General features: G+C 42.7%; 2 protein-coding genes across 4 annotated transcripts in view; both read right to left on the bottom strand.

Annotated features, from left to right (window-relative positions):
• The window catches only part of esr2b (estrogen receptor 2b), a 289,048-nt gene that overhangs the window by 117,538 nt on the left and 144,472 nt on the right, over positions 1–27,038 (bottom strand). The window lies entirely within an intron of this gene.
• LOC123978918 (protein jagged-2-like) overlaps positions 1–27,038 on the bottom strand; it is a 59,077-nt gene that overhangs the window by 29,704 nt on the left and 2,335 nt on the right. For both annotated transcript variants that reach the window (XM_046062556.1, XM_046062557.1), the window contains exon 3: positions 9,731–9,788. In XM_046062556.1, the coding sequence (XP_045918512.1) occupies positions 9,731–9,788 (58 nt within the window). The remainder of the gene's footprint in view (positions 1–9,730; positions 9,789–27,038) is intronic.

Below are 27,038 nucleotides of genomic sequence, written 5' to 3'. Positions count from 1 at the left end.
TTCAGACAGAACTCCAGGTGACTTGTTTTAAAAAGACTTACAGATGACTTTTGCAAACGTTACGCTATTTTATCCAACGAAGGTTAAAATCAAGGGCAACTGGACTTGGTTGAAGATACTGGAAGACGTTTCGTCCCTCATCCAAAGGACTTCTTCAGTTCTGACTGACTGGCAGGTAGGTTAGGTTTGATTTTAACCTTCATTGGATAACTATGACCTGGATGACTGAGAATCTTCATAGACACCGTTACGCTATTTTGGGTGACTGGAGCTTAAACTCAAATCCGATAAGAGCAGGACAGAGCGGCTAACCAATTCTGAGCATCCAGGACCATAAGGGGAATACCATACAGTGGCTTTTCCAGTCCTGCATGGAGCGGTTTCTAATGAAATCTGTAACACCACTAAATAACGCGGCTGGCTAGTGAAACCTTGGAACAACATAACATTAATAAGTACATTAATGTCACCACCGAGATATTATGCTAACGTTTGCAGCTTACACGAGACCAGACAAACACTCGTGATGCTCTTACTAGACCACTTCATCATGCAGAGAAATCCAAAGCTCAAGTGCTAGTTACGTTTGCGACTATGATTGGATATTCATTCCTCGGGAGTGGCGTTTGGCGAACAGTCATCTGACTAATCGGCTACTTCTCCAGCACTACAGAAGAAAGAACACTCAGCAGGTCAAGTATTTGGGTCAGTTAGATAGAAAAGTCTACAACAAAAATTCTGAATGACATTCCAGAGAGCAGGGCTGATTCCGGTTTAAGGGATTTGACCCAGCAACCCTGTGTTCAGTGAGATAAGACTACGAGGCTTCGAAGAATGCTTGTTGTTCACACACACATCAGAGGGAAGGTGCAACCTCCGGTCAAACCTTTACTCTGTTCCACCAAGAATGTGGAAGACGAAAAAAAAAAAAAAAGAAGAGGAGGAAAAAGGTGGAAAGAATGGGAAAATGAAGCGAGCACAAACAGAGGGTGTAGGAGCGAGGTCTGCGAGGGCTTGATAACCAAAATTCTTTTTCAGTTTTCCTGCTCGGTGAAATGCCTTTCTGTCCCCCACTCTACCCCCTCCCTCTGTCCCCCCGCTCAGGATATCCAGCCCCAACTCCATCGGAGCCAGGCCGGAAATAATAAGAGACGGGGAACAGGCGAGGAAGGGCGACATAGGAAAGGCCCTTTAGCTTGTTCTCAAGGAACAGAAGAACCGTGACCCAGCAGGCTTTGCTACTGTGGCTCAGAGAGCTGAGTGTGACCTGGACGAGACAGAGCTGGAAGGAAGAACTCATCCTCTCTGCTCACAGCCGAGAATAAGAGACCACTTCAGTGGCAAGTGTAAGCTACATTTCGACAACCCGGTGTGACTATAAATGCTGCTGTTAACATTTCCCTTAATGACTAGGGATGCAGCGATTACCGGATTTCACACGCTTAAAAACACAGTTAATTAATAGTAAAGGCTCCGCTACACCGAATCTATTGCAACTTGGACAAAACGAAAAGTTACACAAGCGGTGCAGCAGCTTAAAGTGCCGTTATCAGAGACATGGGGGCTACGATGTGTACGTTGGCTAAACTATGGCAGAGGGACCAGACTGTGAAGGTTCCTGCTAAAGGAGCCAATACGTACATCAAACTTGATGCAGCACCTGCGGGATCACCACCCAGCTTTGCACGCCCAGGTAAAGGTATTGCATAATAATAAAAATGTGGCAAGTTGTTAGGGAATTAAATATAAACGTGTCACTTGAGAGTTGAGCTTTCAGTGCCATGGAAACAAACAAAGCTTGTGTAACCTTTCTGTAACCTTTCAACGTTGTCCCCGCAAGACTTTCAGTCACTGAACATTTAACGTTACATCCTGTTTCCACCAAAACTTGGGATGAGAGCTGATGACAGTAACAGTTCAGTTTATTCCCCTCCTTAATAACTCTTTTAGTCTAGGACGCTCCGTTTGGCCTTGGTTCACTTGGAGGCTGCTGAGCCCGGTTCGGTTGCCCATACTGCAGTCTGTCAGCCAACTAGAAAGCTAACTTAGCTGTAAGGCTAACTGAACTAACTAGTTAACTGAGTATGACTTTGACAGGTGGAGAGTAGACTCAATTCTTCCACAATCTGAAAAACATATCGGCTATGTGAAATGTAACACAAGCTGCTTTGTTTATTTTAATATCATCATGATAACTGAAGTTTGATGCTGTAGAAAAAGACTGAAAACCCACTAAGAATCCATTTTCACGCTGTCCTGATTTACTGAGTCTCTCTGCGAGCTAACACACTGCCACAGATTTCAGTCCCGCACCCACCACCTGAAACACCCAGGCACTCACTCACTGCTGTTCATCTCTAGCAATTAGATATAAAAATATAGACCAATCACGAGCTCTCTCTGTACTGGAGGAGACACACTAAGAGAGGCCGTTGTTACCAGGGAGAGCAGGAGAGAGTGGGCCATATTAAACCAGCTTATATAAACAACGAGGGGCTTCAGATCTGAGCAGCTGATCGTGTCGAGAGCAACATGATTATCTGTGTGAAGAGAGGATTCATTTTAGAAACGAAGTCTGACTTGTTTTTACAGAGTTTTAAAGAGTTTTTTAGTTATATCCAACAAGCTGCTTGTAACTGGAGTGTTCTGTTTGGGCTGTTGTACTTTTTGCTTTGACCTTTGACCTCCTTACAGCTTGTAACAGTGTTGATTTTTGAACTGAAGTCAAGGCTGTGTTCATGCCGCCAGTTCAAATGTGTCATTTGGTTTCTCTTCCCCTGACTTCATCCAATGGTTTTCAGAAAGATGTACAGTCTGTTTTTTAATGCACCACATTGATTTGCTCTGCAAAATCTGCAAATCTTTAATTAAAATCTCAAATAAAGCATTTCAGTCCACGTTGAGAAATGAAGACATTTACTTACAACGCCCTTTTTTATTTAACAAAAGAAATCAAAGTTCTAACATATTTTCTGAACACAAGCATAACTGGCATGTGTTGATCAAAAATAAGTAAACAAGATTCCAAAAATAATCATACAGTAATTATTTCCCGCTTTAGCTCCAACTAAGGAACTTTTTTGTATCAATCTGTCAGTCATATCTTTTTTTGAATAAATCAAATAATCTTTTAATCTATAAAAGAAAAAATGATGATGCATGTCCATCACACAAACCAGAGACAGTAAAATGTGAAGCCAGCAGCTAAAAAAAACCCCGGGCAATACTCATTTTATACAGAATACCGTAAAACTTATATAATAATAGCCCGGGCTTTTATTTGCTAAAATCACTGAATTGACCCTGCCTTTATTTGGGACAGGTGTCCATATGGGACAGACCTTTAATTCCTTTTGCACAAAACTGAAACTCCTATGAAAGTTTATTTATTTCAAACAGAATAATACTTGATCAAATAATACACGTCATTCATTTGATCTAGCTCCGTTTTCTGTGTGCTTTTATTTTGAAGGCAGCAACTAACGAAAACAACAACAGGGTGCAGGATGACAGAAGTGCGGCAGAAGTTAGCAGACAGCAATGGACTTCACATGGCAGGATTCACAACTTGGATTAATTTTTATGAAAAGCTGTTTTGATTCTTTTGATTGGTGGACCCTCACAGACTAAAGGAAGATAAATAAACAGGAACGGACACATTCGGACTGAACGAGCGCTTCAAAGGTAACGGGAGTCATCACTTTTTTCTCTTGTACCATGCAGGTTACACCTGTAAATCTATAAGAATCAGACTTTGGGGCTCGTTGTTTCTGTTAAATGAAGTGAACGATTGAATTGTGGAGAATCTAACCGATGTAACGATTTGCAGCATGTCCACACTGACACATTGTTCATAAGTTTAAACATTAATATTTGTATTCACGATCTAAGCAGCTTAGAAGCAGCTAAAGCGGGCGACACCGCGGGGTTTAGGAGGTTTTATACATCCAAAGAACTTCTATAAAAACCAGACCAGGCGTTTAATGGAGACCTGTGTTTATTTGTCTAAATGTGTTCCCACACCAGGCCAGGAAACGGGGCAGGCGGCTGTTAATTGAAGTTTTACGGTAATACACAAATAAAAAATCTCAAATGTTTATCTGTGTATGTTTGTCAGTCTACAAGTAATAGCTTGTGATGCCTCGTTAAAGCTTATGGCCTTTTTGTGTGGGCATGAGCTACGAGCAGTTACACCAAAAAGTGATTTTTCCTTCTCAGGTTGTTTATTTAGATGCCTGAGGAGGGGCATGTATCCATTCTACAACTTTCTTTTCCATTTAATCATTTTGTGACGCCTCAGACTTAACCCGGGGATGGATAATGGACGGATAGATGGATAAAGTAACTGTAAAAGCACACCTGGAATGAGCAACAGTGTCAAAACATCAGTCTCACATCAACAGTAATTCAGCAATGATAACATGGTTGTCAAGGAGTTCTATTGTTTTGGGAAGCTTCTGCCTCCGGGTGGTTCCGCGCTGCACCTCCAAACTTTTACTGCCATTTGTCATACGCTTTCTCTTTCATCTTAACAGCAACAGTAATAAACCTATCATTTCAAAAATGTCTAGAAGACTAGTTAAATGACCAATGTGTCCTCTCTTCTCTTTATGGATCTGTTTTAACCTGCTCGGTGTTACAGTTGAATAAGGTCGGGTTTCAAGAACAGGTTCCAAGGTACTGTTACCAAATTTCCTAGAACTGTGGATTTGATAAGACCCATGTGTTATCTGCCAGGAGCCGCTACGCCGACCTAACGTCACCTCATTTGTTACGTCAACAAAGCGTGAAGAAGAGGGTCCTTCTGTTTCCAGTCCCGGACCATGGCGGGCCGCAGCAAACGCTCCAAAGTTTGGCTTAGCTTCACTAAAAAAAAGAGAACGAGACAGCAAAATGCAACAGCTGCAGTAAGGAGGTTTGGTGCGAGGGAGGAAGCAGCTCCGACATGACGAAGCGTTTACTTCACAACACGGCGTGAATCTGAAGGAACGCACCGTGTTCAGTGTGTCGCGCTCTCCCAGCAACAAAGACGTCCCAGATCCAGCTAACGCTAACGGAAGCAACGTCTCAGGTACAAAACACAGGTGAGCTGACGTTCACCTTTTATACTGAAGGGAAACCAATGACGTCTACAGGTGATCCAAAAAGACTAAAAAAATGATTGAAAAAAGAACCGAGATTCCATAAGCAGAATCAGAATCAATAAAACTGAAATGATACCCAGCCCCACAGTTGGATGACGTTAAGTGCATTAAGACACTTTAGATGGCAAAATGAAAATTATAAGGCATATGAAATTGCACTAAATCAACTTTGAAATGCTGTCCTGTGTTTGCCAAAACTTTGTCATGGATCATTTTATTGTTGCATCCAGCTTGGCGCAAATACCCACTTCAGTTAAGATGCAAATCACCTTCTTTTCATTGCTCACGTCAGTCGTCTGAGCAGTTTTTGGGCGGTTTTCTTGTCAATACAATACCAAAGTGCCAAAACCAATACTTTCTCTGATACCTGAACAGCCAGTGTAATAGTGTTAGGCCGGCAAGACAGTTTCTCAACACACTCGGACTTCCTTACCCTGTCTGTGGCTCTCATTCCCAAGCCCATTGGATAGTAGTAAAGACCTGAATCGCAATAAATAGCACAAATATATTGTTTCATTTTTAAAAGGGCCTAAAAATTGCTGGTAACAAATGTTACTTAAACAACAGGGAAATGGTGAATTTCACTGAAATGGGGACTATTTTCAGAGGGGGATTAATACACATTTGGTGCTATAGTAAGTATTTCCAGACGATGTGTGTGGGACTGAGGGGTTTCTATTTTATGGAGTTTGTTAACAAAGACTGAAATATAGAACATCATCAAACTTTAACCTCTGCTTTCGGACGAGGGGGGAATCTGCAGTACAGATGTTCCACTGCACAATGTCTGACCGAGTATCGGCACATCTCTACGCTCTAGTGAGGCTCCACACCAGCCAACAATCCAGCAGCACACAGAGTCAACAACAGCTCCGTCCTCTTTTCTCCTGCCATTTCTGTTTTGTTTTTCAAGGAGGCGGGGGCTTCCTGAAGCATAAACAGCCTTCACAAAGCCTTCTTTTTCCTGAGGCCTCTCCAACCTGCTGCCCAGACCTGTTCACACAAGGCTCCAGCAGCACACACTGCAACACGAAGCAGGAAACTCACTTCATGTCGTTTCAAAGAATTCACCACCGTTCTGTAATCCCGTAACTGTTGTAATCATTATGATAAAGCCATCATTTTGTTGTTTTGCAGACTATTTTCCTCACAAGGATGTCCTGAGCCGATCTGTCAGACCAGTACTGGAGCCATCAAGGCATTTTTAAAAGAATCAGTATACAGTTAAATAAAGCATCATCAATTTCTTCTTTACTGTTAATTATTTAACTATTTGAGAAAACCTTTCAGCACCAATTTTGACTATTCATCAATCATTTAAGTCCTGTTTTGCAAAAAACTAAATATTTTCGGCCTCCAGCTTATCAACATGTAAATATATTATTGTCTTCTGTGACGGTCAATTAAATATACTCAGGTTGTGGAAAAATTATCAGATAAAACAAGTCATTTAAATATGTAAGTGTGGGCTTTAGTGATTTCACTATTTTCTGACATTTCGGATTAATCAACAGCAAAAAACTGAACTGAGAAAAGTGGCAAATCCTCAGGTTTGAGCAAGTCCTGTCCAAACCTTTCTGCCACTGTACAATACAAAATGTTTTAGGAAACCATTTAAAGAAGGCGTCATACTGGCTGGGTGTGATCGCAGAGCTACATTTCTAGCTGTCAAACTTGATTTCACTAACATTAATTTACTGTAGGTCTACTGTACATTAATTATGCATTGTGCAGCTGTGTTACGTATGAAAATACCATGCAGTCTGCTGAGCACTTGTGTTGGCAGACAATCACAGGACTCAAAATGGGCTCTCGGGCAAAACAAAACTTGATTGGGACATCCCTAGATTCTTATACCTGTGAACACCTGGTCTGTGAGAGATGATAACTCTCACTCTCTCTCTAATTATTCCACAGTTTCACTAACGCTCGCTCCACCAGCATGTAACACCCACAGCTGGGTAAAACAGGTTCATGCTTGCTCTCGTTTTGAAGTTTGTCAAAAGTTATACACGAAAATATAGGAAATCCAAAGGTGATGCAGACACCTGATACACCGAGACCATCACATTTATTATTCATGGGGGGACTTGCATATTATAAAGTTACATTTATATTTTTAGCTAGTCCAGTATGACAGGTAAGGCTTCACCTTGCCAGGGCACTTGGCAGCTGACAGACTCACTGACAGATTCAAGGAGCAAACCTGAGATCACGCAATGGGAATACACTTAGTCCAAGTCTACAAGATGGGACATGGCGGGTGAGCGTCAGCACTTTCCTGCCTGTTACTGCCTCCCAGCCTCGCCCCTACGAGGATTAATAAAGCATCTCTCCAGCCATCACACCGGCACATCTACAGGTGGTCGAGCAAGCAAAGATTTAAGAGTCCCACCACCAGAGCTGCCGTCCAGGCCGCTGCACGCAGTCCGGACGCCGGCCTGTGGCAGTGTTTCAGGATAATGAAGTGGCGTGTGGTAGCCGAGGCATAAGAGGAAAGGGTAGGGGGGCGGCAAAAAAAGAGAGCCACGGTCCGTAATTAATGGCTTAACGATGCAATGCTCTCACAGGCTTAATATAGGGAGCTGAAAACAGTCTGAGTGACCCTGAAGAGGTTAGAAAAGGGGAGATGGAAGAGGAGAAGCACCAATAAGCTACATGTCAATCCTAAGTCAGATCTCGGTGGGACAGTCAAAGCCCACAGGTGACTTTTGGAGAGCTGTTAGATGTCACAGAGCAACGGTTTCATATCCTGAGCTAGGTGGGGCTTTCTTTTCACGGTTTCTTTTTATTGTTCTATAAGCCAATACCTGCTCACCAAATCTGCTACGGCTGTAAAGATGTCGGTATGCTCGAAACAAACTAAACTGCACAAACTTATTTGTGTCTGGAAGCAAAAAGGTTTACAGTTGTTCTGTAAAGCCACGTTTGAAAGCGAGGTTAAAAAAGCATTGAGAAGATTTTATAAAAATCACGGGCGAACTTGTTGGCTTTGGAACTTTACAAACATTTTCAGACGCAGCCGCCCCACTTCAACTCTTACACTGACTTATCACCGGACAGCTCTACGGTGCAGAAAGAGTTGACACATAGCATTACAGCAGCTGTGAGAAGCGTCTCAAACCATTATCAAGCTGTGTCATTTCCAGGCAATGTCTGGAGGTGAAAGGGAAGGTTAGAAGCCAAAGTAAACGAAAGAAATATCCAAAGAAGTGTTTTTTTTAGTGGTATAAGAACAACAAGGGAGGGACCAAAGGCATGTTAGGAGGATAGCTGGAGTCATATAACGATCTGGGATTATCTGGAAGGTGAGCCAACACCTAATAGCGAAGCGAATCCCACGTTGTCTTATCACATAGATTATAAGCAGAATACAGCTGAATGCAAAAGAAATCAGTGTGCAGGCAGCAGGCTGGTTAGAACTAAACATATAGGCTGTGTCGTTCCATATAAAGCTGTTCAGGACAGTGATCGACCGATTCGGGTGGTGGATTTCAGAGTGCGACTGGTGTTTAAGGGAGAGTTGGGTACAGTTTCAGTCATTCAGCTGCATTTTTCTCTACAAGATAACTAATTATAGTTAACACCAGTCAGCAATGGTGATAGTAAATATTTGATTATATCTTTTCATGTGACAACACTGAAAAAATGACGCTTTGCTACAATGTAAAGTAGTGAGTGTGCAGCTTGTATAACGGTGTAAATCTGCTGTCCCCTCAAAATAACACATCACACAGCCATTAATATCTAAACCGCTGGCAACAAAAGTGAGAACACCCCTAAGTGAAAATGTCCAAATTGGGCCCAATTAGCCATTTTCCCTCCCCGGTGTCATGTGACTCGTCAGTGTTAGAAAGTGTTACAAGATTTACAGAAATGGAAAAATGTGTAACAATCTGTATCTGGTGTGGCCCTGTGGTCCCGTGCAGGTGTTGTCACATGTGATCTGCCACTGCGAGGACGATCAGCTGTCCTTCCTGTGTCCCTGTAGCGCTGTCTTAGGAATCTCACGCAGACATTTGCATTTTATTGCCATGGCAACATTTGCAGTGCTAGTGCGTCCTTGCGGCATGCCGCAGGCACGTTCGTGCAGATGAGCAGGTTCCCTGGGTATCTTTCTTTTGGTGTTTTTCAGAGCGAGTAGAGAGGTGTCTTTAGTGTTTGCTTCCTAAGTTTTTATAACCTTGACCTTAATCGGTACGCTGTTAGTGTCTTAACGACCATTTCACAGGTAACACAGGGAAGAGTCCTGAAAAAGGGACGTTTCTTTTAATAAACACTTTGGATTTCCAACATGTTTGGACAATCAGGCCCTTAGTTTTCTTGATAGACGAACCAACCAACACTTTCTAGTTAGGGCTTGTTAACGCATCGACTACGTAACATTATTACAGGATAATAATAGTAAGCTGCCACACAAAGCCAAAATGTGAAACAAATACTGTGAACAGAACATAATCACATTCAAGTGGGCTGTATGTAAAATTAAATCAAGTGTGAGTCGGGATGGAGAGGAGAGCAAAGTGCAAAGATCATTTCTTTTCAACAAGACAGTGTTTAAAACAGCACAGAGGGCCGAACCTTACCGTTGCTGTGTGTGCCGTTGTCCCTGTCCCACGCCTCCACAATCACAGTGTACGCTCGCTGAAATGGAGAGAAGGGAGGGGGGCAGAGGTTATCAAAGTGCACGCTAATACAGAAACACAGAAACTCAGATATGCCCACTTCAAGACGCAGACGGGCACATGATGTGGAGTTTCCACAGAAACTCAGATATGAGCTGCCTTTCGCTCATAAACAGACACACACGGGCACTTTCAAACATACACAGATATTTAGTATGAAAGGTGATGGGAAAATGCTTCCTGTTCCCACGCTGCTGTCACTGATTAGCTTCCATCTGTCACAGGCAAGTTAACGAGTGTCCAAAAACAAAACATTCACCTGGAAACCAGCAAAACCTATTTTTCATATTTCATCATGACAATCTGGTTTCAGAGCGGCAGGGATTTACTGTGACACTGTTTTGATTCCAAAGGGCGGACATTTGTCTTTTGCTTGGCTCTGCAGGGACGTCAGCACCCCTGGAACTAGCAGGGATTTGATGACTTGCTCAAGGGCACTTTGTGTGGTTACGTATTGATTTCCAATGGGGAAATTCATTTTTCCTGTCTTTTCCTCAGGGACCTGGTAAGGAAAGACAATGGAATCAATACTGTTCAGGGTTTCGATCTCCGATAATGTCAAAGGGAAATTATTATAATTTTTAATATTATTATAATTATTATATACCGCTTTTATTTGCTAAAATCACTGAATTGACCCCGCCTATATTTGGGACAGGCTACTACGAAACAGTTTATTTATTTCAAACAGAATATTACTTGTATAAAAATTATCCAATAGTATCAAATACACGTCATTCATTTGATCTAGCTCTGACAGACGGCTTTTGCGCTTCTATTTTGTAGGCAGCTACGTAATGAAAACAAGCAGCAGCTAAAGCGGACGACCCCGCAGGGTTTAAGAGGTTTAATACATCTGAAGAACTTCTATAAAAACCAGACCAGGCGTTTAATAGAGACCTGCGTTTATTTGTCAAAATGTGTTCCCACACCAGGCCAGGAAACGGGGTCGGCGGCTCTTTGGGACTCGGCTATTAATTGTAGTTTTAATCTAAAATCTTGCTTTTAACTACGTGTTTGCGTTCCTCAGAAATGAACCCGTTTACTAGTGGAATATGAAATAATATCAGCAACAACAACAAATGACAACAACACGTTTATAAATGACTGAATATGGCAGAACCAGCTACGACAGCCTTTTCCAGTGTGATTGAGTGCCGCCATGTTTAGCTAAGACTTCTCGACTTGTCCAAACTGAAAGTCCTCAAGGTTTGGCCCCGATCTGCCCCCCTATTGGATATCTTATTAATGCTCATTGTTAAAATTGTGGTGAAAAGACTATATATTTAATAAGTGAGGCAGATTATTTATCAGTGTCAGGAGATGACAGCGAATGATCTCTCACTTTGTGCATTTGCATTACAGAAATCAGAGCAGCAAGCCGCAAGTTCTGGAAGAGAAGGGTCTATCTTTTAGAGTGAAAAGTTACATTTAAATTTTAATGAGCATAATGATGTTTCAACCCTTTTTTCTTCATTTAGCAGTTAGTGCAAAGTTGACCAGACGGACTCGTAATGTCACTCGGTTCGTTCACATGTTCATGAAGGAAACACTGCTGTCAATTTATTTAAAATTTACTGCAGTTAATTCTGAAAGAGAATTTTGGTAAATAATACCAACATCATATTCATTATTTTACATTATTCAGTGCTATAATACGAGTTTTCTGTGGACACTGTGTATAGAAGCGCAGCATGCCTGCACACTATGCTCTACTTTCCAGAGGAGACAGCCATTCCATAGCAACAAACTCAAACTCTGGATTGTTTCAGGTGCGGGGCTAATTTCTTTCCCTCTTTTTCATGGGCATCAGCAAACAAACCGAAATGGAGCTCGCTGTCTGTCAACTGCATGGGGCCGAATGAGCAGCTGTGAGTTCCCATGACCCGAGTCTGACTCAGAGTGACTGAGGGCTGCAGGGAAGATTACAGGGGAGGTTACAAAGTGGTGCTGGGAGAGATTAGAGACACAGAGAAGACAGGAACATGAAACACAAAGGTAGAGGGCTAAAGTGCTTTATGGCGCTTTTAAGGTCATTTTATGGGACTCAGATTCTGGGGGGTAGTTCACCAGAAAGATGCAGGACAGACAAAGTCCTGAGTCAGATGTGAGACCATGCTGCTACAAGTACTTAGTAGTTGCTTTAGGGTGTGTGCACAACAAGCAGGTTTGGAGCTGTTTCCCCAAATTAGGCAGCGTTCATGTCTTTCTATTCGGCTTTGATGAGGTGAGAGCATTCAAAACATAATAACACTGCAGAGACACAAGCCTCAAAAAAGTCATCCTCTGCAGCAAACAACCACGCCATGGAAAGTTTTACTGTCGTTAAGAGCTGCAGCTAATGACTGTTTTCAGTTTGGATTTAATTGTTTAATCTTCAAAATGTCTGTCAGTCGTTATTATGTGAATTAATCAGCTAATCGTTTCAGAAGCTGCTCATATTCAGCTCTTTCTTCTGTTTCTGTTAACTCTGCTGTGGTTTAATGTGCATCAACAAACACACATTGTAAGACTGACAAAAGTCACAATTCCAAAATCAGTGATTGGGCTTTGGAGCAGGCGAGTAAGTGGATCGCTGTTGTCAAAGTCAAGAATAACTCGTTAAGGTCAAAGAAAACATGGTCGCCGGTGGTTCCACACAAACATTATCAGCTACATGTCAACTCTACAAAAAAAACCAAAACACAAAGAACAACAGAGAGCGAATATCATCAGTGCATAAAAATGACAGACTGATATTTATGAGACTCAGAAAAGGGGAACTGAAGGAGATAAAGCAGCTGATCATTTACAAAAGATGGGACAAGCAGGCTGAGGTCTCCTTTAACCTCTGACACTCATTGACCAAATAGAAGCATTAAAACAAAGACCTGGATCTGGAGCAGATCAAGACTGCATCTGAACCCACATGGATCTGTATGGACTCCCGCTAGCTTGAGAGTCTCTCCTGTCTCCGCTTTCCCCGATTCTTAGTCAACCCTGCTGCTGTAGATCGTTTGCCAACATTAGTGATGAAATCCAGAGCTGGATCGATCCCACGGTGACTTACTAATGAAATCAAATGTGGGAAAATATTCATTTTTCAGACAGGTTTTGTGAGCCTGGGGGCGTTGACGTAATGCCGTCTAACTTCCAGAGAGAGCCAGATGTATTCACAGCAGTATTTTCACAATCTCATTTTTTTTTGTTTACCATCCTCTCGCTCTGAGAGTGTAAGAACATGTTACACCATCATCGTCGAGTGAGAGACACCGTGGTGGCTGTGGTCTGCAGTCTGAGGAACAGCGCTGCACACGTGTAACTGTACTGCATGTGTTCTTTGTACTACAGGAACTTTATTTAGACGTTCTCCCCACACTTTGAGCTGGAACTAAACTTCAGGAGCTGACACTAATGCCGCGTTCAAGACTGCTTGGAACTTACACGTTTCAGCTGCATGACGCCAAATCTAAACAGTGAACATGTCTGACCTTGACAAACCCTCAGCAGTGCACTTGGTGTTAATTGAAAGGACGGCCATTTTATTAAAAACAAGTGATAAATATACGTCACTCGTTAACTGTGTATCCTTCTAGCTACATCACTTGGTAATTCTCAAAAGTCAGCAAAAGTGTTTTCACATTTCTGGGCATTTTTAACATTTTCCTGAATAACTTTTGGGCAGAGAAGATGACTTTCAGAGATTGTTTACTGGAACCAGCTACCTAATAACACAAATGACAAAATATTTCTACATCAGTTTACATGCAGATCAAATCCGTAGGAAATCCGACATTTCCCCGTTCTGAGTTGCCTGGAACGCAGCATAAATCCAGACAACACTGCTGTCGATCCTAGTGAACAGACAGCAACAAACTCAAAGCAGTAATCACCATTTTCCCACCAATGACATTTCTCAGTAGACATCCCAGTAATATTAACTAGCTCCTGTACAACCATTAGGCATCTTTAGGTTTAGGTTTTAGTATTACAGTGTTTAGTCAGAAAAATGTGCCGGCATAGCTCCATGCGGAAATGATTTTACACAACTAAAAAATTCAGCTGTAGGGTTCACGTGATCAGGGTGCAGCATGACTTGTGTTGAACATCACTGCCAGACAAAGTCTGTCTCAGGTGTAGAGTCTCCAAACTACACAAATATCAGCTCCTATGACTACTAACCCAAAACTGGTCACAAAGGACCCCCCCGGGCTCCTCATCATGCCGAGGCTCCTCTCCATCAGTTGGAGATGACACAGCGGTGATTTATGAGCCCAGTGAGCAGCCATAACTCTGTAATGAGTGGAAATAAGTGGACGTTATCATAATCAATCTTTCCCTTTGTAATCAATTTTAAATGTCACAGCCACTGGCTCCCAGGCAGATGGGGCCGTCCCACGGCCTCAGAGGAGCCTGACACGAGCGTGTGTTGTGTGTGCGGTATGCGTGTCCTTGAAGGATAGGAGCAAAGGATCAAAGTGTCACGTCCCTGCTGTCTGCAGTGAGACAACCTTATGAGTCAACTGTGTGTGTGTGTGTGTGTGTGTGAGACGGGGGGGGACGTGTTGGGAGACACTTGACACCTCCTAACCAATTTACAGGAGTCAGAGGGATTTGAGTTTTCATTAGGCGAAGAGAAACCAGCCCACTCCTCACCGCCTTCACCTGTTCAATGAATAAATTACTGCTTCTTCAGCACGACAGGAACAGCCGCCAGCAAAACACAACTCTACTGAGGATACACTGTACGTTCTGGAGCTGCGCCCCACACTGTGAAATGTGGTTTTTATACATCCTAATAAGATTTATTCTTCAGTTCTGCTGCTACTACTTCAGGATGAGCTGCGAGCCATTCACTTACTTACTCTTGATTTATTCTCTGTGAAAAACACTTGGTTTGGAGCCAAGGTTCTGTTTGTTTTATATTTCTCTGAGATAGTTATAGTACCATTAGCTGCCGCTACATTGGGCGTGGAGCCTCGTGAACTGACGAACAAAGCAAGTAAATCCATGAGTCCCTGTAACACTACATTACAATACAACATGCACTTGCTGTTAAGGACAGACTGACAGAGAAAAATCAAAAGTTAATGGAGAAATCTATAAATATTAGGTTGTTATGGTTACTGTAAAGTCACTAAACCCTTCCAGATTAGTCCTTTTCAAGAATATCACAGGAATACTATCCATGGCTTGAAATTATAACCTAAAAGGCACGGACTTTGTCTGCATGGCGTTTAGAGCTGCAACAATTAGTCAATTAACTGATTAGTCGCTTGACAGGAAACTATTTTGTTCATTAGCTGTTTACATTTTATGGTTCCAGTTTCTCAAATGTAGAGATATCTTTTCCACATCTTAGTGTTATTGTAAACTGAATACCTTTAGGTTTTGGACTGACATTTGATTACTTCACCTTCTGATGGGTATTTTTCATTGATTTCTCACGTTTTGCAGCGCAATTGATTAGTCGAGAAAAAAAATCGGCAGATGAATCGATGGTGGAAACAATGGTTAGTTGCAGCCCAGCAGTTTGCATCTGTACACTTAATGTTTGGCGGGTGAACACTTTAGTGGCAGTTTTGAATTTCGCCAAAGAGGCACTGATATGGGCAGATGACAACATTTCACGAGGATCTTTGCAGCTGCGCAGACGAGGAAGGTTTAAGCCTGCAGTGACCTTCATCACATCAGATCATGTAACTGATCAGCTAACATTAATATTTATTGTCTTTTTTAATTTTTTTTTACTCCAAATCATTGATAACTAAAACGCAGGCTGGCTCTTTCGTGGGGAAAACATTGTCGGTTTGCTCGTAATAAACAGAAGGAGAGTTGAGCGGCTAACATGAACAACAACTGAACAAAGAAACAAGCATCACCTGCAGATACTCAAACTTCAACAGTGAGAAGAAGTTGCAGTATTAAACACATTGCTTTATTGACAAGATGTATAGAATAAAAATATCTGAAGGTGGACTAAATCCAAGAGGAATGTTCCTTTAAGTGAAAATTCACAGCAGCAGGGATTTGTTCATGGCATAAAAAAAGAAAAAAGCCTGAGACCCAATTAACAACTTTTCTAGAGTTGTGATCAGAGGAGGGAAAAAAAGCGGAGGCAACACCTGTCACGTCACACCTGTTATTCTATTGACATGAATAAAACATGTCGCTCCCGGCAGAGGAGCTGGGCTGGTTAATTTAGCACGTTATTAACAGAACAAGACCACCGCTCCTCCACCCCTCCACCCACCACCACCTCTTCTGTCTAAGGAGGCCTCACCGCACCAACCCTCCCCCCAGGAGGCCTCGTTCAGACAGCAAATCTAATCAAAGCTAATCTAATCAGGTCTTTATCCTGAGCTGCAGAATGGGAAAATGACCCAATTCACTTTTCCCACACCAAACGTGTGAAAAGCTATTTCTGTCGCTCCAGGTTACGCCGGCTCCTGCAGCGACGAGAGGAATTCTGTGAATGTTTCTTCTATAGTCAATCGATGCCACGGAAAGGCAGGAGTGGGAGTAAATACCGCCTTAAATCTATTAGTTAGTCATCTGATTCAGTGGCATACCTGAAAAGAAACATGACTTTGTTGGTCCTGAATATATAGACCGCAAAATGAATCTCGTGAAGGGAGTATTTGCATTGCATATTGGTTTTCCACAATTTTAATTTGTTCTTTATCAAACAATGATCTCAGTAAGTCACAGCACGTACAGAGATAAAACTGTGCTCAGTTTTTATTACCTCCCCGTCAAATCGTCTGTAATCAGATGCTGCCGCTGGGAATCTGGCTGCACTCGCTCAACCTACGCTCCCTCTGCTACGCTCTCAACCACAGTGCACATAAAGTACAGTGTACTGTGTTCTGGCAGGACAGGAGCAGCGATGTTCTCTCATCCTTTACTACTTTATCTTTATCTAACACAACCACAATCGCTCATCTGCTAATTCATCATCTCTAACTCCGAGGCAATAAGGAGCAGGCTCTTTGTTTAATGGATGTATCCTTGGAGGTACATGCAGTACAGTTGGATTTGTGCTTTCATGCATCTGACTTCAACATCACTGAGATCTCCATGATTTTCTGTGTCTGTGACCAGCTCAAAGGCCTCGCTGAACGGAGTGAAATGGAAAAAAAGGTTGGAGAGGCAGAGCAGAGAGAGAGAAATTCAGACCAACCGTGACCGTAAAGGTCCACAGTGACTCGCTGAGGAAATTTAGTAGCTTTTCCCAACCTGGTAAAAACTGATTTGAAAACTGACCTAAATGATATGTGTCAGCGGGTAGCACAGTCGCTCGAGTGAATGAAGACATGGAGCTACAAAAAGCAGAGGAGGTTTTTTTTTTTAACAGACACCAGCATCACATGTGTAAAGATGCTAAACTAAGACTTGGCACTGAGATAGATGGAGAGAGAGAGGAAAGGCAGCGGAGAGAGAGAGTACGCGCTCTACCAGGTGAGCTACCGGGAGAGCACAAGCCGTGCTGAACAGTTAATCATGACACCAGACCCTCTGAGGAGTAACGTGTGAAATAATTTAAGATTCAACACCATAAGTGCTGACAAATCTTAATCAAGGTGAGGCTGTTTGCAGACAGTGTGAAATGTAACTGCCTTACAGTGACGTTAGCCTGCACAACATCACAGCACAACACGGTTTAGGATCAGCCTGTGTGTGTGTGTGCACATTCATTCGAAATATAAAATGTGAGAGAATAAAGTGTCAGGCCTCATATTGACTGCAGTATCCATCCATCCATCCCTTATCTGTAACCGCTTATCCTTAGAGGGTCACGTGGGGCCGGACCTGAGCCCAGATGACACTGGGCGAGAGGCACAGATGACATAAGATGACACAGAAAGCAAGTGGGCTCACTGGAAATGTTTTTGCATGTTCCCCTCTATTCTCTTAACGGCTTTTTGACAAGCTCTGAAAGTTCGACACATGAGGAGGATGGGACACGCTGGGAGGCTCAAAAGTTGATGAAATGGATCCTAAATATGACCATTCATCCTTGACTACTAACAACTGAATGAGGCTCTAAATTCAGAGCTGTGAGTCAAGTGAGATAACAGCACCTGAAGCGGGCGTGAACACCAGATTCAGCATGTTGCACTCCAGAGAGCAGCACAAGACAGGCCTTATGTAAACGCTCTCAGATCCGCTCGAGACATTTCACCCAGCGCAGCTGCCCTCCTCTATCTCCGTTTCTCTCTGTTTCCATCTCCCTCTTCGAGCTCTCCGTTTCCCCTCCCTCCACTCGTCTTGATAACTCAATATCTGGGCACAAAAGCTGAGGTATAAAGTCATTGTTCCTGCAGAAAGGTGCGGTGACAAAGAGGTTAAGGCAGCCCTCGTTTCCACAGAGCCGCCGGGAAAGTGATATTCACACCGTGGGAAAACCTCAACCGGCTCCTTCATCATTGAACCACTGCAGATGTGACGAATAAACGGCTCACCTGCACCCAACAGCAAACAAATAAAACTCCTTAATGTCAAGACGAGGTGGAAGAAGAGAGACGCCGAACGCAACAAAAGCTCTGATTGTTGTTTTAACCGAAACTCTTCAGTGGGAGGAGAAACTTCAAGAGGCATGAGAGCAGTTTGGGTGCCGAGTTGCACAGTCGTGTAGTCGAGAACACTTGGGCTTCATTGAAGTGAGAACGCAAAAGAGAAAGAGATGCTGACACAGCAGGTCGGAGAAAAAGATGAAGACAACGACTGCAGTGAACTAAAATCAAATCAATGTGTTTAGTGAGACTTGAATGGGAAAAAAACTTTAGGAAAAGATTATTCAAGTAGTTCAGTTAATTTACTAAAAATGAAACAACAATCCCAACTCAAGGCTAACTTGCTCGTTTGTTCTGGAGCTTTTAACCGTATCACACTGCCTTCGTCATCTTTGTTTTCTCCTACAAATACGTTAGGTTAGAACTTCTACCAGGCTCTGCCACCGTGTTCCTGGATCTCAGTAATCAACTGAAAAGTAAGACCCCAAGCGGGAATAAACCAAAATCATTCTGAACACCTTGTGGATTCAGAAGTGTGTGAGGGGTTTCTTCATGAAGTGGGAGGTTGTGAAAGTGAGTAACTGAGGAGATGTTGAGATGTGTTGAGAAACCCTGCTGACCTTTCACCCAATCCCCGTGGAGAGGACGGTTACAGGACAGGCTGCACGGCATCCATGTTGCAGCAACATACAGAAGAAGAAGAACGTTGTAGTAACAGTCGTCAGGAACACTTCCCATCCCATTTGCCCTGTTTGACTTCTTCAGCATCCTTTTGAAAAAAACCAGGGTGTGTTCATACCAAGCGTGTTTGCAGCGGCTTACTTGAACTCTGGAGGGTTTCCTCCTTTAACTCGGTTTATTAGTCCATGAAAAGAATGATGTTAGGAGGTCGTTCATTTCCAGCTACTACTTCATGGGATAAGCACCAGAAAATCAAAATGACCAATAAATCTGTCATACTCAAACACAAAGAGAAGCCAAATGGGTTTGCAGAAATAAACTAAACCACCATATAAATCTGGCTATGGCTTACAAATCCTTCGTGAATGATGGGAATCCAAGACTTTATTTTGACTTTGTTGGTTCATAAACTGGTTCACAATATGAGCCTGAATGATCCAAACACAGAAATGCAACACAATGATCTTTTCCCACTCCGTTTTCGGACCAAAGAAAGCAAACTGCAGGCGTGATCGCACCCTCATTGCTAGCAAAACAAGCTAACAAAGCTGGAACACAGGAGCCAAATGACTTCTAACGGCACAAAATACATAGCTACAGGGTTTTCTTCTGGTAGGCAGTCTGAGAGAGAAGGGGAAAGACGGACAAGATAAACTAGGGATGCATGAGATTTCCCATCCCACTCCCCTTCTCTTTCATAACCTCTCTCTCTCTCTGTCTGTCTGTCTGAGCTCCATTAGCCCTGTGAGCAACTACTGGGAGTCAACCTAAGCTGTGTGTTTCTCATACTTTAATCATCAGTGCTCACCTCAGTGCTCACAACACATGCATTTCATTATTTCTGCCTCGCCTGAACACGCGCACACATAGACCCCGTTCACACCTGCTATTAGCATTAAATCTGTAAGTGGACATTTTATCTGGATCTTATCTGGATGAAGAAAATACTTGTGAGGTGTAAACGCACACAGAAGGCAATGCAACTGGAATGTTTTGGTATCAGCGAAACCATATCTGGAGGAGGACTGACTCGCACTGTGAGCGGATCTCAGCAGGTGTAGGAGACATCTATAGAGCGCAGCTGAACCGTCCCGTGGCTCAGACTCTTTAATGCCCCGGAAAAAACCTATAGGCGACCCTCTCCCTCTGCATCACTTTTTATTTAGCGCACTGAGCTCTGTACACACCGCCAAAATCACAATGTGGACAGAGTCGAGATAACAGGAAATTACAGGAAATTACAGTAAATACGTGTTTGGCTGGCAGGTGTCCACTGAAACTGTATATCAGGACATCTCAAAACATAGCTCAAGTTTAACCGCAGTGCTAAAATCAGTGTTCAGTGTAGATTATACTACAGGTAACCATAGCAACAATGCTTCACGCAACATTAGCAGTTCAGAGGTGATGATAAAAGTGTGAATCTAAAGCACCTTTAGCACTCCAACTCTGTTTTGGCTTAGAAGTTAAGATTAGCAGCCCCTTTAGCAGGTCAAGGTCAAGAATGAACTTTCATGATTCACGGAAAATGGAAAAGATAACTGCGTTGCTCATGAAGGTGCGTTTATATGCGTGTGAATGAAATGACACCCGCGCAGCAACATCTGTGGGGGGCTATATTTGTTGGGGGGGATGGCACACAGAATTATAAACCTCAGTCTCTCAGTCAAGGTTTAGTTCCATCTCTGGACTGATGCTTCAAATAAATAATTTTAAATGAACTGACTGACTTAAATAATGACCGGGCAGCAGAGGCAAAGTCCAGTGTTATCTTTAAACAATGTCTTGTTTATGCTAATCACTAATCTTTATTTAGATTCTATAGAAAATATTCTTTTTTGTGTTTCCATACACACTCTTTCACTCTCTCCGTCTCTTTTTCTCACACACATAGAAATGTATTTAGTGTGACTTGGAGTGACACTAAATCAACTTACATTCATGCTCCAGAGACATAAACTAAACCTAAAACTAATTTGTGAGCCTGTGATGTGCTTTATCTTGCGGTGTCCTGCTTCTTGTCCCCGCATTCATACAGTGAGAACAGATTCATGTCCCCACAGCGTGATCAATTCCAGTCCATAGAGCTGCCCCTGTAGACACATCAGTCACACACAGAACCAAAACCATCAGAAGCATCAACAATCGATCAGCCGGATCACATATTTACACGCCTCTGAACCAGGTCAGCTGACATGGAACCAGCGGCATCGTGGGAAAGATGAGCAGGCCTGTCCTGACCGCAGTTCACCCAGCAGAGAGCTTTCAGCCAGGCCAGCACACACAACGTAACAGAGCCCTGCTGTGGCCGTCCCGCAGGCTTTCAGGCTTATTACAGACACACAGGACAGAGACGGGGTGTGGAGGAGGCACGGTACGCTTTGTGTTTGCCTGAAGACAAACATGTTCCGGGTTAACCACCATGCTGCAGGAGGCATAACTTTTAAAGAACTATGTCCTGCTCTTCAGTCTCGCCAACAATGCCAATAAAGTCTCTTCAAACTTTAGCTGTTGCACACAGAGAGAAGTAAACATGATTTTGTCCAGTAGTTAATCATCGAGGATGTTACCTGGTCATTCAAAGATATTTTGATTGAGCTAGACGATGTCAGAGGTTTAACTCGGGATGCTTCATCTTTTTTAAAGTTCCAACACAACAACAACATGCAGAAAGTTACAGATTTCAGCTTAAAGGAAAACAACTGATAGACATCACTAGCCTCTTGTGTCATTACATAATCTACACATTCCCATTTTAATGATCGTTTTTTTCTGAAAAATAAATTCTTTTAAAATCCTGTTTAACTTGCCTGTTTTTCCAAAATCATCCTAGACTCTTCTGCGTTTCTGGATAAAAAAGCTGTCCAGTGCACGATTCATTTTCCAAATTATCTCCTTTCCCTTTGTATGTGACACGAGTGTGACATACAAGTGCTATTAACATAATGGAAAATTATACTAATATAGGTAGGTGTACCTGATAATAAAACTAAAAGTAATCAGTTAATAAAATAAACAAATCAATATAGTGATGCATTGTTTAATTTGAGCAAGGAGGCAAGCAACTTTGTGTGTAGTAGAAAATAAATACTTCACAGAAACAAAGATGGCAGAAAACAGGGCTGAGCAATAAACCTAATAAATTCAGTGTAAAATATTTAGATTGAGGAAAAAAAGGTTGATTTCAGTCAAACAGCAGATGGCAGCTGATGATAGCTGGCTCTCTTGAGTCAGGACAATCAGGACCCATAAAAGGTAACATGAATAGTTACAGTATAAGCACCTGCTAGCTGGCTCGGACAACCTTGTAGGGAAACTAGCGATCATATCTTTACAACAGACTAAAAAAGATAAACAAAAGAAACACTGGACATTGAATGGCGCTCTTAGTTTGTGGTTTTTTGATGCCATCTCTCTGACTACAGGAGGTGAAGCAGCAGGGGTCGACTCAACAGCTTGCAGATTTCACTTCGTTCAGTCAAACGCTACCTACCATATAGCCAGGTAGCTAACGCTAACTAGCCAGCTGTCTGCAGGCTCATGTGAAGAAGCACCAACAGCCGGAGCGAATGAACTGCAGAGCTGACTTTATTAAGCTGGATCTCGGACTGGTGCAGAGAGTCCGTAACAATGAGAGCCTTGCAAGTAATGCATATCTTTTATTTTTGCAGCACAATTGTTTTATACATGTAAACCAAAACAACGTGACATTTTAGTCTTTCTACATTCTGCAGGATCATCCCTAGTCCTCAAACCTTCCACATCTCTCTCGCTTAGCTTCCCTGACCTACACCTCCATTCACGTGAGCATCGCACCCTTCTCCTCCTTTCACAAATCTAATCAACCATAAAAGCATCACCACACTGAGAAGAGCGCCTCATGGAAGAGCAGGCGAGTGTGCCAAGGACGCACTCGGCAAATGAGCCAACCGAGCCAACCAAGCCAGCCGCCGGCAGTGACGGCATCGAGGAAACAACCGAAGAAGACGACGACTCGCCGTGGTCCAACACTGCACTTTGTGATTGCTCACTGATACTTCTCCGAGTGAGGTGATCTTACGCTCGGCGCCCTGTAATCATAGCCTGTTTTCCTAATGCTATTTCACTAAAACATTTATTCTAGGAGAAGGAGGAGGTCTCTAAACAACAGCTGCTCCACCTCTGTGCTCTCAGATGTGCCAGGCTGAGGGGGGAATTCTGGCAAGAGTCGGGGCAAAAGGGGACAACAAAAACAGGCCATGCAACTGAAGGAGTACGCCCCCTTGATCCTTGATTTACTCACAGAGGGGTGAGGGGAGGACAGTGGCTCTAAAAATACCCCATAAGGAGAGAGGGAGAGGGAGATGGAGAGACGGGGGAAGGTTTGGGTGAGCAGGAGGAAGAGCAGAAGAAGTAAACGCTTGTTTTTGTTCCACTCACTACTGTAAAAAAAAAAAAAAAAAAAAAAAAAAGGGACATCTTAAGTTTCTGCATCCTAAAAATACACCTCCCTCGTGACAGAAACCTCACAAGGAAGCCGGGTGGAGTTTTTTTTGTTTTGCAAGGGGGGCTGCTTCCTCCCTTTTCCTCTCTCTTCCCCACCATCCCTCCTCCTACCCCCCCATTCCCTTTCATGAAAAAAGATGTCACTAAAGACCCAAACAGCCAGAGGGGTTAACATGAAGGGGAAATGATCAGCAGAGGAGAGGGCGGAACAATGTCCTCCTCTTTATTTTTTTCCAGCAGCTAATTCATGTCAGGACCAGTGGCCCAGATACTGGGGCCGACAGAAGAAGTCCGCTATAGCAGCACCAGAGGCTACAGGCCACGACCTCACACAAACACAGTCTGTTCGTGACTGTCAGCGCTGTCTGTGGACCGGCAGCACGCCAGAGTACAAACTACAGTCTGCAGCAGATGAAGGACCAGGTCTGGCCTAGTAAAGTGCGAGAAAAAGTGAAGCTGATGATCTCAAAATCTGATTAATTCATTATTAATTACAACAAAAGTAATTTAAAAAGAGCATTTTTTGAGGTCTTTGACTCTGAGATGATGCTGAACGTTCACTCTCGATCTTGAAAACTGTGGTTTGACATAAAAATATAAATTCAAAGTCCACTCTCATCCTTCATGACCTTAAATTGAGATGTTTTTGTCAAACTACACTTTTGATCTCGGTGCAGAGAGAGGAGGAAACATAATTAACCTAAGCTCACTGAAGCACAGAGTGCGATGGCTTTGTAAAATATTGACCTCTAGGTTTATTCCAGTCATGGATGGAATCATTTCTTTCACTTCAAACCATCCTTCAAGTGGAAAAAAGGCCTAAAAGTTGAAGCACTTTTCAAAAGATCAAAATATAAGACCGTCACGTTACATTGCTTTCTTAGCAACTCTGCTTACTAGCTTCTTTATTATTACAAGTTGCACAATAACGATCAGTCGCTTACGTCAGGTATATTTTGTTTATGAATTTGTCTGAGAGGGCTTTGTAATCTGCACATTATACACCTCTATTTGCAGAAGGAAAACCTCAGAACATCCCTCCATCCATCTTCAAGGATTGACAGGTATGCAGGAGATGCCATATGTACAACTACAATATGATTAGTCCATTCAATTGACTAATAAATAGGGATGCAATAATGAAAAACTTTCCAGATGGCGAACAAGTACTTGTTTTTTCATTTATTTTGCCTTTTTTTACTGTTGCATAAATTAAATAGTCAAAATGTGTTTTTTCCACCGGATTTGGAGAGACTATGGTGGGGGGGTCCGGGGCCCGAGAGGGTCCAGTAAAGTAAATTACATGTGTCATGAAACATGAAGACTTCACAGCCTCTCTTCAGGCAGGACTCTCATACTGCAGCACTTGTCGTTGTAAAGAGACAAACTGACAGGATAAAGTCTCTAACCTGCCTGTCACTTACCGTAAAGGCTTGAATACGTGTGCACTCCAAATTTAGGCGCGGCTAGCTTCATCGCTTTCTCACAGACGAGTGACAGAAACACTCACAGCGGTTCTTTTCTAAGAAGTCAGCCACAGATGGAGTGGATGTGCTGGGAGACAATTCAGCAGAACAGCGTCTGCAAACGGCTCGGACACTTTAAAATGCTTCCACTAACGTCAACGTAATTGTTCGGTAAAATTTGTTCGGTGTTTTGGCGTATTAGGCCGAACACCGAACATCAGCCGATTAATTTCGGTGTCCGAACATTCGGGGCATCCCTACTAATTAAACTCATTCATTAAGCATTCTCTGGTTCAGGCTTCTCAAATGTGTATCTTTGGGTTTGAGACTGTTGGTCGGGCAAAACAAGACATTTAAAAACATTCACTTGAATTCTGGAAACTACTGATGAGGTAATGTTCACTATTCTTGAGACAGTTCAATTCATTAAATTGGCCAAGTAGAGAGGTTCACGCCACAGATGTTCAATAACCAATGCAACCAACCAGAGAGAGCTTTAAGAGATGTCTAGAGAACAGATTAAAGAATACGAAGTGTAATGACATTTTTAAGAGGGCTTTATCTGCCTCGAACACTGATACCCTCCTTCCTTTGTGTGCCCCTCACACACACACACACACACACACACACACACACACACACTCCTCTGCAGATAGTGGAAAACACTGAACCCACACACGCCGAGTGAGACAATGACCCAATAACGGATAGAGCGTGAACCTGAGAGGCGGCGAGGTAAAGGCATCCCCCGGCCCAGATTGACCAGGGATCTTCACTTGTTTGAGTAGTTGGTGACACCGATATCCACCGCCTGTGTTACACACAACTTAGTGGTAACCGTATCCGCCCGCAGGGCCCCAACTTACTACTTCCATCTTCCCCTCTGCTGACAGCTGACCATGGGAAGTGATGAATGGAGAGGTCACGTAGCCAGCCGTGCACACAAAGCACCCGATATGTACGATATGAAAGTGTCCGACACGAACACACACACAGGATTTCTGCTTTTTTCACAGCAAGAATGTCTGGAATGAGCATTAAAGTTGAATAATTTTCAGTAATTTGAGGATCATCTTGTGTACTGAATGCAGACTCTGGGGTTTTCTAAAAGCGATTAAATGTTTAGCTGTTGAAAATATTAGGGTTTGCAGATGCTGATTTACTAACGTGATCTTTATGATCAATTACATTTTTAGTCCATCACACGTTCCTAAAGCCAATTCAAGTCTTCAAAATGTGAGCAATCCAAATATTCAGATGGCCTCACCATGAAGCAGAGAAGAAAAACAGAACCCTTAAATTACAGAAGCTACAGGAATACACTTCAAGTCTCATATCTCCAAGTCATTTAGAGTCTTAAAATTATTTTTTTCCTTAAACATCTGCCACTGCTACAAGATTATTTCAAACTGTTTCCACTAAAAAAATAACTTAATTCAGGATGTTTCTGAAAATTACGACACCACATTCAGACAGACTGCTACACTACAACCAAGAAAAATGACATGTGACTTTTAGAACAAAAAAAGCTACGATGTACATTCTTTCAGTGTAACTGACTTAAGTAAATAACTGATTATTGAGTAACAGACTACTTGATGGACTAGTTCCTTCCAAGACCTCTCACTTCAGCACAAGCTAATATTCTATGATCACTCACATATTAATGGACACAAGATCAAGTTAACTTTCATCACCTCTGTTACTCTTTTCCAGTTTGGCTCCAAATGACTGATGACTTTTATTTTGACAGCTCCCTCAACTGTTGTGGGAATCAACCCTGTGACATTTCCTTCACAGGACGTCATTCTTGCCATCAAACCGCTCTGATACAGATCTCTGAGTGCAACAGCAACCACTTTAGAATCACAGAAGCTTTCATAAAGCTGACTGCCAGTACTGTTCCTGTTTCCCACGCTGGCTCTCCAAATAAGAAGCAGAGCAGGTTTTGATTGGCTCAGCTGCTCTGTTGAGATTAGATAATAAGTTACCTGCCACTTCTTAATCAACACTGGCTTGGAAATCCTAAGATTTTCTCCTTCAAACACTGGCACCCCCCCCCCCCCCCCCCCCCCCCCCCCC

The sequence above is a fragment of the Micropterus dolomieu genome, linkage group LG11 (genome assembly GCF_021292245.1).
Source record: "Micropterus dolomieu isolate WLL.071019.BEF.003 ecotype Adirondacks linkage group LG11, ASM2129224v1, whole genome shotgun sequence".
Lineage (NCBI taxonomy): Eukaryota > Metazoa > Chordata > Actinopteri > Centrarchiformes > Centrarchidae > Micropterus > Micropterus dolomieu.
Note: the sequence above shows the minus strand (reverse complement) of the source record. Positions and strands in the feature narration are given on the sequence as shown.